Genomic DNA, 19,101 nt, shown 5'->3' with positions numbered 1-19,101 from the left:
GACATCTCCAACACCACACATAAAGTGTAATTCCAGGTCGTTACTCTATGATTTACCAATCGAATGTGTGCTTATTCTAATGTAATTTATTAGGAATCTTAATTTATAAATATTAATCATGAAATGCTGTTAGTATATTAAATAAATACTAATAAAAATATATTTTTTACAAACAGGAAGTTGCAGGAATGTACACATGATCCCCTGCTTACATCTCATTGTGCAACATGTGAATGTTTTAATGGGAACTAAATGCAATGTCTGAAAGGGGTACAAATCATTGTCAAAAGACTTGAGGTCTTGTTTGCAGACGTCCTTGTAACGCAGCTGGGGACGGCCAATCTGCCTCTTGCCAGTTGTGAGTTCAGCATAGAGGATGTCCTTTGGGATTCGCCCATCGTCCATCCGCCAGACATGGCCCAGCCAGCGGAGACGTCGCTGCCTCAGTAGGGAGCACATGCTGGGAAGCTGTGCTCTTTCCAGGACTGATTGGTTTGTGATCCTGTCCCTCCAGGTGATGCCCAGTAGACGCCTAAGGCAGCGAAGATGGAAGATGTTTAGCCGCCGCTCTTGGTGGGAGTATAGGGTCCAAGTTTCACTACCGTACAGTAGAGTGCTGGTGACACAGGCTCTGTACACCTGCACCTTAGTGTGGATAGTGAGCTTGGTGTTTTCCCATACTCTCGCTGTAAGCTTCCCAAAAGTTGAGGCAGCTTTTCCGATGCGGCCACTGAGTTCGGCATCGAGTGACAGGTTGTCGGTGATGGTGGAACCGAGGTAGGTGAAGGTGTTTACGACTTCCAGGGTGTAGTTGTTGATGGTGATAAAGGGGGGTGGTTCAGTTCCCTGTCCCATCGTCTTGGTTTTGCTCAGACTGATGGTCAGGCTGTAGTCCTGACAGGCTTTGGTGGACTGGTCCATTGGGGTTTGCAGGTGCTCCTGGGAGTGTGCTACCACTGCTGCGTCGTCAGCAAACAGCATGTCCCGCATGACGAGTGGCCTGACCTTTGTTTTGGCTTTCAGACGGGCATGGTTGAACAGTTTACCGTCTGTCCTTGTGTGAAGGTAGACTCCTTCAGTTGCTGTACCAAATGCTTGGCGCAGGAGGAGGAAAAAGAAGATCCCAAACAGGGTGGGCGCCAGCACGCATCCCTGCTTGACACCACAGCAGATTTTGAAGGGGTCTGATGTGGACCCATCGAACTGGATGGTGCCATGCATGTCGGTGTGGAAGGACTGGAGGATGCAAAAGAGTTTGGGGGGACAGCCTATTCGTTCAACCAGCTGAAAGAGGCCACTTCTGCTCACAAGGTCGAAAGCTTTCGTAAGGTCAATAAATGCCATGTAGAGTGGTTTTCTCTGCTCTCTACACTTCTCCTGCAGCTGTCTCAGAGAGAAAATCATGTCAGTAGTAGACCTTCCTGCTCTGAACCCTGCCTGAAATTCTGGGTATATTTTCTCAGCGAGAACCTGGAGTCTATTCAGTGCAACTCTGGCAAAGAGTTTGCCGGTAGTGCTGAGCAGAAAGATACCACAGTAGTTGTTACAATCACTCTTGTCACCCTTATTCTTGTACAGGGTTATGATGGTAGCATCCCTCATGTCCTGTGGGACAGCACTTTCACTCCAGCACAGACAGAGGAGCTTGTGAAGATGGTCGAGGAGAGCAGGCTTTCCACACTTGAGGATTTCAGCTGCGATTCCGTCACTGCCAGGTGATTTACCGCATGCTAGGCTGTCAATCGCTTTGCTTAGCTCCTCAGTTGTTGGTTCCATGTCCAGTTCTTCCATTACAGGTTGACACTCAACATGGCGGAGGGCTGCATCGGAGACAGTGTTGTTGCTGGCCTAGAGTTCGGAGTAGTGTTCTACCCAGCGGTCGAGTTGTTTAGAGCGGTCAGTGATGATTTCTCCCAGTGCCGATTTCAGCGGAGCAGTTGTGTGGTGTAATGGTCCAAGCGCCTTTTTGATGCCGTCGTACATGCCTTTGATGTTACCGGAGTCAGCGGCTGATTGGATGTTGCTGCAAAGCTGTAGCCAGTAGCTGTTAGCACAGCGACGGGAGGCATTCTGCAGTTTCTTCCTTGATGCCCTGAGAGCATGTAGGGTATTGTCACTCGACGTGCATTTGTAATTGGTAAGGGCGATACGCTTTTCTTCCAGTATCGGTGCCAATACAGATGCGTTGGCTTCGAACCAGTCATTGGAACTTCGCAATCTTTTGCCAAAAACCGTTAGGGCCGTGGTGTGGATGGTGTCTCGTAAGCCTTCCCAGTACTGCTGGGCAGAGCTGCACTGGGGTAGATGGTGGAGGGATTCCTCTAAGGCACGGTTGAAGGAAGCAGTTTTAGTTGGATCGGCTGCTTTGCTGCAATCCACACGGGGGGTCCTTTAGGTTTGGCTCTGTAGATAATTTTTGTCTGCAGTTTGACTTTACAGCAGACGAGGGAGTGATCGGTGTCACAGTCTGCACTGTGGTAAGGTACGGGTTTGGAGGACACTTCTGAGGTCAGAGCGCCGTGTTATGATCAGGTCCAACTGGTGCCACTGGCCAAATCTTGGGTGTCTCCAGGAGACTTTGTGGCGGGGTTTGGACTGAAAGTATGAGTTAGTGATGCAGAGATTGTGAAATGTGCAGAACTCAAGGAGACGCTGCCCATTTTCGTTCATTCTACCAATACCATGGTAACCCAAGCAAGATGGCCAGGAGTTATGATCTGAGCCAACTCTTGCGTTAAAGTCACCAAGCAAGTAGAGCTGATCTTGTTTGGGGATGTTTCTCACAGTCGCCTCAAGGTCATCATAGAATTTGTCCTTTATTTCGTGGGAGAAGCTAAGTATTGGTGCATACACACTCACCAGGTGGACAGGTCCCATGGTGGTTCTAAGGCAGAGGGTTCAAATTCTCTCTGATCCACCTGTAGGTAGTACTATTGCTCCTGGTAGAGTGTTCTTGATTGCAAAGCCAACTCCGTATTCTCTGGTTTCACCCGGAGGCTTCCCCTGCCAGAAGAAGGTGTAATCTCTTTCTCTCAGTGAGCCTGATGAGAGGAGTCGGGTTTCCTGAAGGGTAGAGATGTCTATTCGTCGCTTCAGGAGTTCGTTGTTAATGACTGCAGTCTTGCGGGCGTCGCTTATATCGAGCAGGTTGTCAGTTAGTCCGGGGGTCATGGTTCTGACGTTCCAGCATCCCAGACGTAGTGCTGGAGTCTTTGTTTTATTTGTTTTGCTTGGTGCAAGGTTTACAGCCCACTTGTCAGGAAGAGTCCCTTAGCTTCATGCACCCAATGAAGCAGGCAGGCTGTGGCGGAACAGCACCTAATTGGCTGGGGGCTGCCCAGCTTGAGGCGGGCAGTAGCTGTCCAGTAAGATGAAACATCTCTCCCACCGACGGAGGTAGCCCCTGGCGCCCATCCCTACGCCAAACGAAAAAGGGCTTATAACCGGTAACTGCTGACCTCCCGTGTTGTGCCTTCACTGCACAGTGAAGCTGGAGTTTCCTCTCCAGGGCACAAGAGGCCTGGGCAAGGTGTATGGAGATCCTGTGTTGCCCAAGCAACAGGGCCCCCCTCTCTGCCTTGCTTGCGTTATCCAAAGGAATGAAAAACCAATACATTTGGCGTCAGTTCAGCTGCAGCAGATGCCAGAACAGTGCTTCACACACTGAACTACCTAACGGAGTCCAGGCCGGGTTTTCTGTTGGGGTTTGCTCCCTTAGCCTTTTCCATTCCAGAGGATACCCACAAGGCAGTGGAAGGTGGTGAAGGGAGGGGGGGGGTCTATTCAACCCATAGATGGGGCAGTGGTTGGCGGACGCCAGGGCGTGTCCACACACCGGTGGGCCTGCACGCCTCGCCTCTGGGGCCCACTGCTACTCCGAGATCCCCTACAGTTTAGCCTGCGTCCGCAAAGACGCAGTTACCGTGCGTGGCCACGAGGAGGCACCACAGGAGTCTTGGTGGTGGAGAGGCTTTGTACCAGCAGGAGGAGGCTTACGCACTCGGCTCCTCTTTTCACCCACCCAGGGGCTAGCTGGCGGCGATAGCTGTAAGCAGAGAGTAGCAAGCAGGGGCAGCATGCAGCATGCACTAACTACAAGCACTTCTACCACAAATCTAACACACTGACGCATCACACGCACCCTGTGCGCGAGCACACACACACATAAATAGATTACTGTACAGATAAATATATTGCACTTTTGCATATGCATCCACGTTTATGGATGTATGTTATATTGTCTTTATATTCCAGCAAGTTAATCCATTTTTGGGGGGAATTGAGGGGATTATTATGATGCGATTTATGCGATCAAATCTAAAACTAGGAAGCAAAATCTGTGCGATCAAATCTAAAACTAGGAAGCAATATCATAACCATCACACACTCATGTCACATGACGACGAAAGAGTCAGAGACAGAGGGATGCTCCAAGCTGACAAGCTTCATACTTGAAAATGGCAGAGGGATTCTCTCCCGCTGATTAGATTTTTCCTTTAGTGTCGATCACATCATGCGATCATGATGTGATGATGTGTGACAGGAAAAGCTACTCGAGAAAAAGAAGCTAAGCTACTGGAAAATGTAGTTTAGCTACGTAACTTAGCTACAAGTAGCTTGTACTTGCCCATCACTGCACATGAGTACAATTGTTACGCTAAATAACGCTATTGTATTTTGTCATTTAATATACATGTGTCACACTACTATTAAACAATGTAATGTACGATTTATTAGGTTATGGTTTAAAAAATGAAATGCCAGCAAAAAAAACACATAGGTTTGATAGCTTGTAGTGTAAAACATGTACATATTAAATGACAGAATAATAAAAAAATATATACTTAGTGTTATTTAGCGTTATTTACGATTGTAATCTTGTGAAAGAGTTTTTCCTTGGATTAATACACATGTGCAGATGCAGGGGTGCATGAATTCCAATGGGGAGCACGTCTCGTCCAATCAGGATTGGTTTTAGCTAGAGATGTCCGATAATGTCTTTTTTGCCGATATTCTGATATTGTCCAACTCTTAATTACCGATTCCGATATCAACCGATACCGATATATACAGTCGTGGAATGAACACATTATTATGCCTAATTTTGTTGTGATGCCCCGCTGGATGCATTAAACAATCTAACAAGGTTTTCCAAAATAAATCAACTCAAGTTATGGAAAAAAATTCCATATTTATTATTGAAGTCACAAAGTGCATTATTTTTTTTAACATGCCTCAAAACAGCAGCTTGGAATTTAGAGAGCATGAGGAGGTTGAGGTGTGGGGGGGGGGGGGGGGGGTAGGGTGTAGCGGGGGTGTATATTGTAGCGTCCCGGAAGAGTTAGTGCTAGTGCTAGTGTTAGTTTGTTGTGTTGTGTTTAAGTTGTGTTATGGTGCGGATGTTCTCCCGAAATGTGTTTGTCATTCTTGTTTGGTGTGGGTTCACAGTGTGGCGCACATTTGTAACAGTGTTAAAGTTGTTTATACGGCCACCCTCAGTGTGACCTGTATGGCTGTTGACCAAGTATGCTTGCATTCACTTGTGTATGTGAAAAGCCGTAGATAATATGTGATTGGGCCGGCACGCAAAGGCAGTGCCTTTAAGGTTTATTGGCGCTCTGTACTTCTTCCTGCTTCCGTGTACACAGCGGCGTTTTAAAAAGTCATGAATGTTACTTTTTGAAACCGATACCGATCATTTCCGATATTACATTTTAAAGCATTTATCGGCCGATAATATCAGCAGTCCGATATTATCGGACATCTCTAGTTTTAGCGTGTTCGGGGAACAAAAAGTGAAGAATAACACATTTACAAATGTTTCTGTTTGCGGAGAAAGTTTGGACACCGCAAAGTTTTTGGTGCTAAAAGTTCCAATCAAAACTCTGCCCTACCTTCTGTCCATGCAGGAGGCCCACGCCATGCAGGAGAAGATCTCGGCTCAGTACAAGAACGAGATCGACATGGCCAAGGCCCAGCGTGACTATGAGCTCAAGAAGGCCGCCTACGACGTTGAAGTCAACACCAAGAAGGCGGAGTCAGAGATGGCCTACCAGCTGCAGGTAACGACGGAGGGCGGACCCTCAGCCCGGCGCGTCGTGCGCAACTCCCCTCACCGGGCAGTCCGTCCTTGTCGGCAGGTGGCCAAGACTAAGCAGCGCATCGAGGAGGAGAGGATGCAGGTGCAGGTGGTGGAGCGCAGCCAGCAGATCACGCTGCAAGAGCAGGAGATCACCCGCAAGGAGAAGGAGCTGGAGGCCAAGGTGAAGAAGCCCGCCGAGGCCGAGAGATATCGCCTGGAAAAACTGGCCGAGGCCCAGCGGTGAGTTGGGAGTCTGAATCCTGCCGAGTGACAAGTGCTGTTGATTGACGACGTAGTACCACGTGATTTGTGGGGGGCCTCGATTTGCGAGAATTAGCACATGTTAAATGTTTAGATCAATTTAGATTCCAAGCCTCTTCCTGCTCTGTCAATGATAAAAATCCATCCTACCGTAAAAAGGTAGAAAAGCGCTATACAAGTACAACCCATTTACCATTTACCATTTACCATCCATCCATTTTCTGCCGCTTGTCCCTTTCGAGCAGTGTAATGGATAGAATCTGGTTTTAAAAATGCTAAATATTTTTGAGATATTCTCCCATTCCTTTGAATGGGAATTCCATTGAAATTTGGGAATTTCTGGAAAACCGGGAATTTTTGAAAATATTGATAGGAGCACAAATGTCTTGGATGATATGAGTGGGTTGGTGTTAGAATTTTTCGAATCGGTTGAAAAATGTTGACGTAGTAACAGTTTGAATTGAGAATGGGTATTTCGGAATTTCGGGAAAACCGGGAGTTTTTAGGAAAAACTAAATCGCTATTTTTGTTTTCCTGATTATGTGAAATGTTTTAATGGTGGAATGGTTGGAATTGGTTAAAACATGTGGACTGTGAAAACTTTCCAGCAAGAGGTGAAAATAAGTCTTTGGAAAACCAGGTTGGGAATTCCTGGAATTTTTTGGAACCTGGAAATTTGATGGTTTCAATTACCAGAATGCGTAGAATGTGTTGAATGTGGAATGGGTTTAATTGTTTGAAAAATGTGGAAATTGCAGAAGGTTAAAAAAAGTGGCCCATTCATTTTCAATGCGAAAAATGTCCCGGAATTCTGGAAAATCTGGGAATCTTTTGAAAAATATTGAAGAATTCCCAATGATTCCTGAATAGGCTGAACATTTTGAAGTTGGAACGGTGGGAATAGGATGAGAAATGTGGGATATGCAGTAGATTATATACTTCCAATTCATTGTCAATGGGGTGAAAATTCACAGAAATTCCGGGAAAACCGGGAATTTGGGGAAAGGGAAGACATGTTTTGAGATAGATATATGGGAAGAGCATTGTGGGTGGATAGAATCTGGTTTGAAAAATGCGAAATATTTTGAGATAGTTTCCTATTCATTTGAATGGAAATGCCATTGAAATTTGGACATTTCTGGAAAACCGGGAATTTTTGAAAATATTGATAGAATGTCCTAAATGATATGAGTGGGTTGGTGTTGGAATTTTTCTAATCGGTTGAAAAATGTTGACGTAGTAACAGTTTGAATTGAGAATGGGTATTTGGGAATTCCTGGAATTTTGGGAAAACCGGGAATTTTTAGGAAAACATAATCGCTATTTTTGTTGTCCTGATGGTTGGAATTGGTTAAAAAATGAGGACTGAAAACTTTCCAGCTAGAGGTGAAAATAAGGCTTTGGAAAGCCAGGTTGGGAATTCCTGGAATTTTTTTAGAACCTGGTAATTTGATGGTTTCAATTAACAGAATGCGTAGAATGTGTTGAAGGTGGAATGGTTTTAATTGTTTGAAAAATGTGGAAATTGCAGAAGGTTAAAAAAAAGTGGCCCATTCATTTTCGATGCGAAAAATGTCCCTGTATTCTGGAAAATCTGTGAATCTTTTGAAAAATATTGAAGAATTCCCAATGATTCCTGAATAGGCTGAACATTTTGAAGTTGGAATGTGTGGGCGGGTCTTATTTACGCGGCTCCACTTCGACCGCGTCTTATCCCCGTCAGCCATGTTGTGTTTTAGCGCTTTCATAGCGAGTCTGCTGGCAGGATAAATTAGAACGAGACGCTACTTTGTATTGGTAATGGCAACAGCGGGGGATGCATGTGCATGTACGAGCCAGTCTGCCCCACAACAAGATAGAGAAAAAGTAGGCGCTTGTTGACTACAATGGCGAACTCGCGCAAAGCTCTTCGGGTAAATCTCTACTAGAGATGTCCGATAATGGCTTTTTTGCCGATATCCGATTTTCCGATATTGTCTAACTCTTAATTACTGATACCGATATCAACCGATACTGATATATACAGTTGTGGAATTAACTTAATTATTAATTAATTATATTGTAGCGTCCCGGAAGAGTTAGTGCTGCAAGTGGTTCAGGGTATTTGTTCTGTTGTGTTTATGTTGTGTTACGGTGCGGATTTTCTCCCGAAATGTGTTTGTCATTCTTGGTTGGTGTGGGTTCACAATGTGGCGCATATTTGTAACAGTGTTAAAGTTGTTTATACGGCCACCCTCAGTGTGACCTGTATGGCTGTTGACCAAGTCTACGTTGCATTCACTTGTGAGCGTGACTGGGCCGGCACGCAAAGGCAGTGCCTTCAAGGTTTATTGGTGCTCTGTACTTCTTCCTACGTCCGTGCACACAGCGGCGTTTTAAAAAGTCGTAAATTTTAATTTTTGAAACCGATACGATAATTTTGAAACCGATACCGATAATTCCAGATATTTCATTTTAAAGCATTTATCGGCCGATAATATCGGCATTCCGATATTATCGGCCTAATCTCTACCATCCATCCATCTTCTTCCGCTTATCCGAGGTCGAGTCGCGGGGGCAGCAGCTTAAGCAGGGAAGCCCAGACTTTCCTCTCCCCAGCCACTTCGTCCAGCTCCTCCCGGGGGATCCCGAGGCGTTCCCAGGCCAGCCGGGAGACATAGTCTTCCCAACGTGTCCTGGGTCTTCCCCGTGGCCTCCTACCGGTCGGACGTGCCCTAAACACCTCCGGTTCCCCTTCTTAAAGAGAGGAACCACCACCCCGGTCTGCCAATCCAGAGGTACCGCCCCCGATGTCCACGCGATGCTGCAGAGTCTTGTCAACCAAGACAGCCCATAAAAGTTATGAACAGAATCGGTGATAAAGGGCAGCCTTGGCGGAGTCCAACTCTCACTGGAAACGTGTCCGACTTACTGCCGGCAATGCGGACCAAACTCTGGCACTGATCATACAGGGAGCGGACCGCCACAATCAGACAGTCCGATACCCCATACTCTCTGAGCACTCCCTACAGGACTTCCCGAGGGACACGGTCGAATGCCTTCTCCAAGTCCACAAAACACATGTAGACTGGTTGGGCAAACTCCCATGCACCCTCAAGGACCCTGCCGAGAGTATAGAGCTGGTCCACAGTTCCACTACCAGGACGAAAACCACACTGTTCCTCCTGAATCCGAGGTTCGACTATCCGGCGTAGCCTCCTCTCCAGCACACCTGAATAGACCTTACCGGGAAGGCTGAGGAGTGTGATCCCACGATAGTTAGAACACACCCTCCGGTTCCCCTTCTTAAAGAGAGGAACCACCACCCCGGTCTGCCAATCCAGAGGTACCGCCCCCGATGTCCACGCGATGCTGCAGAGTCTTGTCAAACAAGACAGCCCCACAGCATCCAGAGCCTTAAGGAACTCTGGGCGGATCTCATCCACCCCCGGGGCCGTGCCACCGAGGAGCTTTTTAACTACCTCAGCAACCTCAGCCCCAGAAATAGGAGAGCCCACCACAGATTCCCCAGGCACTACTTCCTCATAGGAAGACGTGTTAGTGGGATTGAGGAGGTCTTCGAAGTATTCCCTCCACCGATCCACAACATCCGCAGTTGAGGTCAGCAGAACAGCATCCTCACCATACACGGTGTTGATAGTGCACTGCTTCCCCTTCCTGAGGCGGCGGATGGTGGTCCAGAATCGCTTCGAAGCCGTCCGGAAGTCGTTTTCCATGGCTTCCCCGAACTCCTCCCATGTCCGAGTTTTTGCCTCCGCGACCGCCGAAGCCGCACACCGCTTGGCCTGTCGGTACCTGTCCGCTGCCTCAGGAGTCCTATGAGCCAAAAGAACCCGATAGGACTCCTTCTTCAGCTTGACGGCATCCCTCACCGCCGGTGTCCACCAACGGGTTCTAGGATTACCGCCACGACAGGCACCAACTACCTTGCGGCCACAGCTGCAATCAGCCGCCTCGACGATAGAGGTGCGGAACATGGTCCATTCGGACTCAATGTCCAGCACCTCCCTCGTGACATGTTCAAAGTTCTTCCGGAGGTGGGAATTGAAACTCTCTCTGACAGGAGACTCTGCCAGACGTTCCCAGCAAACCCTCACAATGCGTTTGGGCCTGCCAGGTCTGTCCGGCATCCTCCCCCACCATCGCAGCCAACTCACCACCAGGTGGTGATCGGTAGAAAGCTCCGCCCCTCTCTTCACCCGAGTGTCCAAAACATGAGGCCGCAAATCCGACGACACAACTACAAAGTCGATCATGGAACTGCGGCCTAGGGTGTCCTGGTGCCAAGTGCACATATGGACACCCTTATGTTTGAACATGGTGTTTGTTATAGCCAATCTGTGACGGGCACAAAAGTCCAATAACAAAACACCGCTCGGGTTCAGATCCGGGCAGCCATTCTTCCCAATCACGCCTCTTCAGGTTTCACTGTCGCTGCCAACATGAGCATTGAAGTCCCCCAGTAGAACGAGGGAATCACCCGGGGGAGCACTCTCAAGTACTCCCTCGAGTGAATCCAAAAAGGGTGGGTACTCTGAGCTGCGGTTTGGCGCGTAAGCGCAAACCACAGTCAGGACCCGTCCCCCACCCGAGGGCGGAGGGAAGCTACCCTCTCGTCCACCGGGTTGAACTCCAGCATGCAGGCTCTGAGCCGGGGGGCAACAAGAATTGCCACCCCAGCCCGTCGCCTCTCACTGCCGGCAACGCCAGAGTAGAAGAGAGTCCAGCCCCTCTCGAGAGAACTGGTTCCAGAGCCCTTGCTGTGCGTCGAAGTGAGTCCGACTATGTCTAGTTGGAACTTCTCCACCTCGCGCACTAGCTCAGGCTCCTTCCCCCCCAGCGAGGTGACGTTCCACGTCCCAAGAGCTAGCTTCTGTAGCCGAGGATCGGACCGCCAAGTGCCCTGCCTTCGGCTGCCGCCCAGCTCACATCGCACCCGACCTCTATGACCCCTGCTATGGGTGGTGAGCCCATTGGAGGGGGAACCCACGTTGCCTCTTCGGGCTGTGCCCGGCCGGGCCCCATGGGGACAGGCCCGGCCACCAGGCGCTCGCCATCGTGCCCCACCTCCGGGCCTGGCTCCAGAGGGGGGCCCCGGTGACCCGCGTCCGGGCGAGGGAAATCTGGGTCCATAGGTTTTATTTTTCATTGAGGTCTTCGAGCTGCTCTTTGTCTGATCCTTCACCTAGGACCAGTTTGTCTTGGGAGACCCTACCAGGGGGCATAAAGCCCCCGGACAACATAGCTCCTAGGATCATTGGGACACGCAAACTCCTCTACCACGGTAAGGTGGCAGCTTACCGTGGGGGAAAATGTCACAAATGGAACAAATTCCAAACCCCTCGTTTAAAGGAAGTATGAAGACAAGGCAAGGTTATTTTATAAATATCTCTGCCACGCCTCCATGGTTTGATTTCAAATTTTCGGGACTTATACAGATTCCAAATACACAACAGCGGGTACTAATAGGTAAGAAAAGTTAGTTTTGCATGATAGACTTAGACTTAGACTTAGACAAACTTTAATGATCCACAAGGGAAATTGTTCAACACAGTAGCTCAGTTACAATGATGGAAAGTGTAAGGATGGAAAGGACAATGCAGGTATACATAGACTAATATAGCTATAAAAAAAATAAATCTAACATATATATGAATATATACATAATATGTGTACAGAATAATTTATATACAGATATATTATATTATGTCTATAACATATATACAATATAAACCACTGACCATGTACAATATTACAGTATATACAGTATATATGACAGCAGCAGCATAAAATAGAGAGTAGGTCCAGCAGGAAATAGAAAATAGACATTATAAACATTATAAATAAAGAGAAGTAGCTAACATGTCAGGTGTCAGGTGATAGGCAGATGTCATCTATTGCTGTATGGCGAGTGATTATACAGCTGGATGGAGTACGGAATGAAGGAGTTCTTGAATCGCACAGTGCGGGAAGGAAGTTGAAGGAGCCTGTTGGAGTATGAGCTCCGCTGTCCCTTAATTGTCAGGTGGAGTGGGTCCCCTTAAGCTCATGGCTAAGTGAGTTGAATGATGCGGACACGTTTGTTACTGATACTTTCGAATAAGCTTCTGCCTTTTAGACTTTGTATGTGTAAGTAATATGCAACTATGATTATTTGATACTTGTTTATATTAACAAATGTGCTGTTTTAGACTGCAATATTGTTCAATTAAGGACACTTTTTATGTACACTTCCGTTCAAAAGTTTGGGGTCACCCAAACAATTTTGTGGAATAGCCTTCATTTCTAAGAACAAGAATAGACTGTCGAGTTTCAGATGAAAGTTCTCTTTTTCTGGCCATTTTGAGCGTTCAATTGACCCCACAAATGTGATGCTCCAGAAACTCAATCTGCTCAAAGGAAGGTCAGTTTTGTAGCTTCTGTAACAAGCTAAACTGTTTTCAGATGTGTGAACATGATTACACAAGGGTTTTCTAATCACCAATTAGCCTTCTGAGCCAATGAACAAACACATTGTACCATTAGAACACTGGAGTGATAGTTGCTGGAAATGGGCCTCTATACACCTATGTAGATATTGCACCAAAAACCAGACATTTGCAGCTAGAATAGTCATTTACCACATTAGCAATGTATAGAGTGTATTTCTTTAAAGTTAAGACTAGTTTAAAATTATCTTCATTGAAAAGTACAGTGCTTTTCCTTAAAAAATAAGGACATTTCAATGTGACAACAAACTTTTGAACGGTAGTGTATGTCTAGCTTGTGTGCTCTTGTGTGCTTAGCTGTTGTGCAGCTGCCAGTAGCCTATGATCTACCATGTTTACCTTTTGCAAATGACTTGACTAAAATACACGTTTTCTGGCCTTTTTGCAGCCTCAAGTTGATCATGGAGGCTGAAGCAGAGGCGGAGTCCATCAAGGTGAGACGTCGATCCGCTCTGTTCCGTTTGTCCTTTTTTAAATTTTTCCTCCCTTGTCTTTTTCACCGCCCTGTTCCGCCCGCTCCATCAGATCAAAGGCGAGGCGGAGGCCTTCGCCGTGGAGGCCAAAGGTCGCGCCGAGGCCGAGCAGATGGCGAAGAAGGCGGAGGCCTTCCAGCAGTACCAGGACGGCGCCATGGTGGACATGTTGCTGGAGAAACTGCCCCTGGTGAGACTCTGACTTCTTGCAATCGAATATGCATAAAGTACTGTAAAGTTTCTTACTAAATGTATTTTTTTTTTCTATTTTGGGAGGAAAAAAGTATATGTACTCCATGTAATCGCAAATTATGTTAACTTAAATATTGTCTTATTATGCAAAAATATATTATCAAACATTCAACCCATTTTTTAAATAGAAATAAATACTAATGATAATGATTTCAAAGCAAGGTATCCATCAAATTGTGCAATGTAAAAGTAGCAATAGATTTCACGGTAAAATTGTGACATCTAACAATAGAAAAGTGCGACATAAAATCTAATCTATTATTATTTTTATGTATTGTGGTTTTTACAGCATTTTTCTCTAAATGAAAAAAACAGTACTTTTTTTTTTTTTTTAAATAAACTGTAAAAACAAAAAAAACAACTGGCAGCTCAGGTGCCAAAATGTTACTGTAAAATTGCAGGTTTTTTTATTTACAGTAAAAAAACAAATTTTACAGTAAAATTCTAGCAACTGAGCTGCCTTTTTTTTACTGTCATAAAAACAACAGTATTGTTTTTCCATTTATAGTAATATACACTCAATTTTGAGGTGAAATTATTGCAACTTACCATATTTTTTTTACATTTACGTTTAAAAAAAATCTACTAATATAAAAAAATTGTGTAATAATAGTATTCACTGTTAGAAGCGGCTCTCTGGGGCCAAACATAACTGTGATGTGGCCCCTCGGTGAAAACGACTTTGACGTCTCTGAGATAAGAGGACTGTGTTAACGTTTTGTATTTCCCGTGCGCCCACTAGATGGCAGAAGAGATCAGCAAGCCTCTGTGTCAGGCCCAGAAGATTACCATGATATCGAGTGGCGGCGACGTGGGCGCCGCCAAACTGTCCGGAGAGGTCCTGGACATCATGACGCGCCTCCCCGACGCGCTGGAGAAGCTGACCGGGGTCAACATCTCCCAGGTATCGCACAATTATGAACAGCGTACAACAGGCGTCACTATACTAAGGAAGGACAACGTCACTTCTGTTTAGAGATGTCCGATAATATCAGCCTGCCGATATTATCAGCCGATAAATGCTTTAAAATGTAATATCGGAAATTATCTGTATCGGTTTCAACCTCCTGATATTCCCGGGAGACTCCCAAATATCAGTCCCCCTCCCGAAAATCTCCCGGGGCAACCATTCTCCCGATTTCCACCCGGACAACATTATTGGGGGCGTGCCTTAAAGACACTGCCTTTAGCGTCCTCTACAACCTGTCGTCACGTCCGCTTTTCCTCCATACAAACAGCGTGACGGCCCAGTCACATAATGTATGCAGCTTTAAAGGCCTACTGAAAGCCACTACTACCGACCACGCAGTCTGATAGTTTATACATCAATGATGAAATCTTAACATTGCAACACATGCCAATACGGCCGGGTTAACTTATAAAGTGCAATTTTAAATTTCCCAGGAAACTTCCGGTTGAAAACGTCTATGTATGATGACGTATATATATATATATATATATATATATATATATATATATATATATATATATGTATATATATATATATATATATTTCGCCACACCTAGTATGTGTGTGACAATGATTGGTACTTTAACTTTAATATATATATATATATATATATATATATATATATATATATATATATATATATATATATATATATATATATATATATATATATATATATATATATATATATATATATGAGCGGCTCGTAGACCCCGAGAGTAACAAGCGGTTGCCTTGTTGCCTTTCCATTAAGAAAAATAAACTAGTTTTTAGTATAAGTTTGCTGGTTTCAAGAAATGTAATGCCGAGCGCATATCATTATGTCAAGATAATGGCACTAGCATTTACTTAATTCAAGAATATTTTTCAACATATTGAGAAAAAATGTCTCATATTTGTTTTTTCTACCAAGAAAAGTGCACTTGTTATTAGTGAGAATATACTTATTTTAAGGTATTTTGGGGTTCATTGAGGTTAGCTCATTTTACTTGTTTTGGAAAGTCTTGACAAGCCAAATGTTCTTGTTCTATTGGCAGATAATTTTGCTTAGTTCAAGTGAAATACCCCTCATTTTTGTATTTTTTTTTTTCCTTGTTTTTGAACACTGACTTTTTGCAGTGCAAATAACAAAGCCCCTCTTCCATCCCTCTTCAGGTGAGCTCCCGTATTGGCTGAGGAATCTCGGCTGGTCTCCTGTTCCTGGACGCCATTATCTGCACGGGTCATTGAACACATCGTCGGCTCCCTGCACATTTCTCTCTTTGTTTCGTCGGGTTGTCCTGTTCACCTTCCTTTTCCACTCTGTGTGTGGACACGTGGTGTGCACGTACAATTTACCTTGTTCTTACTTTTGTTGTTTTTTTAGGTGGCCTGGAAGTGCAAAACACTTTCATCCTTGAAACAAATTACAGAAAACCAAAGGCAAAACAATTTACAATTCAAGCTGCAAGCAGCGTTGAGAGGGCCATGACGCATGCAGTCGCCTTCTTCCCAAAGTCCCAATCCACCATCAAACATTTTAGGAAGATCGGAGCATGAGGAAGTAAGTTACGACCGTTATCATTTTCCACCACAAGGGGCGATGTTGGTGTCAATATCAATGTCTAGTCATGATCAGTTCTCGACCTTAAAGCCTAATATTAGGTTGGAAAAATATCTGATCATGTTAAGTGCAGTAATGACAGTTGGATGGTTGATGGCGAGGAGCGGTTTTCGCCGCCAGGCTCCGTTCACCACGAATGGGTGCTAACAGTTACTGACCCATCCGGGACTACAGGGTGTCATCATCATCATTTCTACCAATTAAGATCAAGATCTGACTTTGTGGAGCCGAGTTATAAATGTTGAAAGTTTTGTGGCAAAGTTGCTTCACAATTTATCATGATTCATCTGTCTAGTATGTGTCATTTTAACTGCCACTTATTTGGTCAAAGTTCATAGGAGTTCATTAGAGTACGACCCCTGCTTTTGGCCTAAAAATGGCCGACGGAAACCAAGATGGCCGACTTCCTATTTGTTTTCAAATATGCGTTTTTGAGACTTTTACCTGCGTCCTGTCATGATGGATGTCTGGAGGGATTTTCGTGACGATACGTGAATCTGGGATGAGAGGCATAATTTTAGAGAGCCAATTTTTAAAAAGTTTTTCAGGGGTCTGGGCCCCTAAAATATCCGATTTTTTTGATGCACCAAACATGCTTGCAAAAATGGATGACTTTTCATGCATGTTACTGCCATCTAACGTCCTGGACTTACAACTGTAACTGAGACTCAAAAATGTTATAATAAAACAAGATATGACTGGACAACAGTTATCATAATCAGCTCTTTTTTTGAATGTTGCGATAAGAAATGAGCTTTTATTATCAAAAACAATATTTACCGACACATACAGTCGTGCTCATAAGTTTACATACCCTGGGAGAATTTAGGATTTCTTGGCCATTCTTCAGAGAATATGAATGATAACACAAAAACCTTTCTTTCACTCATGCTTAATGGTTGTGTGAAGCTATTTATTGGCAAACAACTGTGTTTACTCTTTTTTAAATCAAAATGACAAAAGAAAGTACCCAAATGACCCTGATCAAAAGTTTACATAGCTCAGTGACTTTGATCTGATAACATGCACAAAAGTTGACACAAACAGGTTTGAATGGCTAATCAAGGTTCCAATCCTCACCTGTGACCTGTTTGTATGTAATTAATGTGCGTGTGTATAAAAGGTCAGTGAGTTTCTGGGTTTCTGACAGACCATTGCATCTTTCATCCAGTGCTGCACAGATGTTTCTGGATTCTGAGTCATAGGGAAGGCAAAAGAATTGTCAAAGGATCTGCGAGAAAAGGTAATTGAACTGCATAAAACAGGAAAGGGGTATAAAAAGATATCCAAGGAATTGAGAATGCCTGTCAGCAGTGTTCAAACGCTGATTAAGAAGTGGGAAATGAGGGATTCAGGTAGACCAGCAAAGATTTCAGCCACAACAGCCAGGAAAATTGTTCGAGATGCAAAGAAAAATCCACAAATAACTTCAGCTGAAATACAGGACTCTCTGGAAAATGGTGGTGTGGCTGTTTCAAGATGCACAATAAGGAGGCACTTGAAGAAAAATGGGCTGCGTTCAAACCTGTTTGTGTCAACTTTTGTGCATGTTATCAGATCAAAGTCACTGGGGTATGTCAACTTTTGATCAGGGTCATTTGGGTACTTTCTTTTGTCATTTTGATTTAAAAAAGAGTAAACACAGTTGTTTGCCAATAAATAGCTTCACACAACCATTAAGCATGAGTGGAAGAAAGGTTTTTGTGTTATCATTCATATTCTCTGAAGAATGGCCAAGAAATCATAAAATTCTCCCAGGGTATGTAAACTTATGAGCACAACTGTAAAAGTACCGAAAATTGTTCGTACTCGTGAGTACTGGTATCTATTCCCAGGTACCGTATCAGTTTAAATGAACGGTACCAACCCTACGCAAGAGACACCTCGCTTTCATTTTTAATATGTACCTCTACTCGCTAAATATAGCAACAAAGACAGGCTTACACTATCAAGTACATTTAAGGGAAACACTGGCTAATTTTTTTGACGGTGTATTTTCTGCATGTTGGTATTGACTTGGTATAGATCAGGGGTCACCAACGCGGTGCGGTGCCCGTAAGGACCAGATGAGTAGCCCGCTGGCCTGTTCTAAAAATAGCTCAAATAGCAGCACTTACCAGTGAGCTGTCTCTATTTTTTAAATTTTATTTATTTACTAGCAAGCTGGTCTCGCTTTGCCCGACATTTTTAATTCTAAGAGAGACAAAACTCAAATAGGATTTGAAAATCCAAGAAAATATTTTAAAGACTTGGTCTTCACTTGTTTAAATAAATTCATTAATTGTTTTACTTTGCTTCTTATAACTTTCAGAAAGACAATTTTAGAGATAAAATACAAGCTTAAAAATGATTTTAGGATTTTTAAACACATATACCTTTTTACCTTTTGAATTCCTTCCTCTTCTTTCCTGACAATTTAAATCAATGTTCAAGTAATTTTTTTTTTTTTTTATTGTAAAGAATAATAAATACATTTTAATTTAATTCTTCATTTTAGCTTCTGTTTTTTCGACGAAGAATATTTGTGAAATATTTCTTCAAACTTATTATGATTAAAATTCGAAAAAAATATTCTGGCAAATCTAGAAAATCTGTAGAATCAAATGTAAATCTTATTTCAAAGTCTTTTGAATTTCTTTTAAAATTTTTGTTCTGGAAAATCTAGAAGAAATAATGATTTGTCTTTGTTAGAAATATAGCTTGGTCCAATTTGTTGTATATTCTAACAAAGTGCAGATTGGATTTTAACCTATTTAAAACATGTCATCAAAATTCTAAAATTAATCTTAATCAGGAAAAATTACTAATGATGTTCCATGAATTATTTTTTTTATTTTTTCAAAAAGATTCGAATCAGCTAGTTTTTCTATTCTTTTTTTCAGTTGAATTTTGAATTTTAAAGAGTTGAAATTAAAGATAAACTATGTTTCAAAATTTAATTGTCATTTTTTTCATGTTTTCTCCTTTTTTAA

General features: G+C 43.8%; 1 protein-coding gene across 5 annotated transcripts in view; it reads left to right on the top strand.

Moving 5' to 3' along the window:
* The window catches only part of flot1a (flotillin 1a), a 58,900-nt gene extending 42,036 nt beyond the window's left edge, over positions 1-16,864 (top strand). For 3 of the 5 annotated variants that reach the window (XM_062047421.1, XM_062047420.1, XM_062047419.1), the window contains 6 exons: positions 5,910-6,062; positions 6,141-6,322; positions 13,220-13,265; positions 13,357-13,494; positions 14,299-14,460; positions 15,893-16,864. In XM_062047421.1, coding sequence (XP_061903405.1) covers positions 5,910-6,062; positions 6,141-6,322; positions 13,220-13,265; positions 13,357-13,494; positions 14,299-14,460; positions 15,893-15,997 — 786 coding nt within the window. In that variant the 3' untranslated portion in view covers positions 15,998-16,864. Of the gene's footprint in view, positions 1-5,909; positions 6,063-6,140; positions 6,323-13,219; positions 13,266-13,356; positions 13,495-14,298; positions 14,461-15,681 lie in introns of all 5 variants that reach the window. The other 2 variants (XM_062047416.1, XM_062047417.1) reach the window with 2 other exon arrangements.
* Positions 16,865-19,101: the final 2,237 nt, after the last annotated feature.

The sequence above is a fragment of the Entelurus aequoreus genome, linkage group LG05, assembly GCF_033978785.1.
Source record: "Entelurus aequoreus isolate RoL-2023_Sb linkage group LG05, RoL_Eaeq_v1.1, whole genome shotgun sequence".
NCBI classification, from domain to species: Eukaryota; Metazoa; Chordata; class Actinopteri; order Syngnathiformes; family Syngnathidae; genus Entelurus; species Entelurus aequoreus.
Note: the sequence above shows the minus strand (reverse complement) of the source record. Positions and strands in the feature narration are given on the sequence as shown.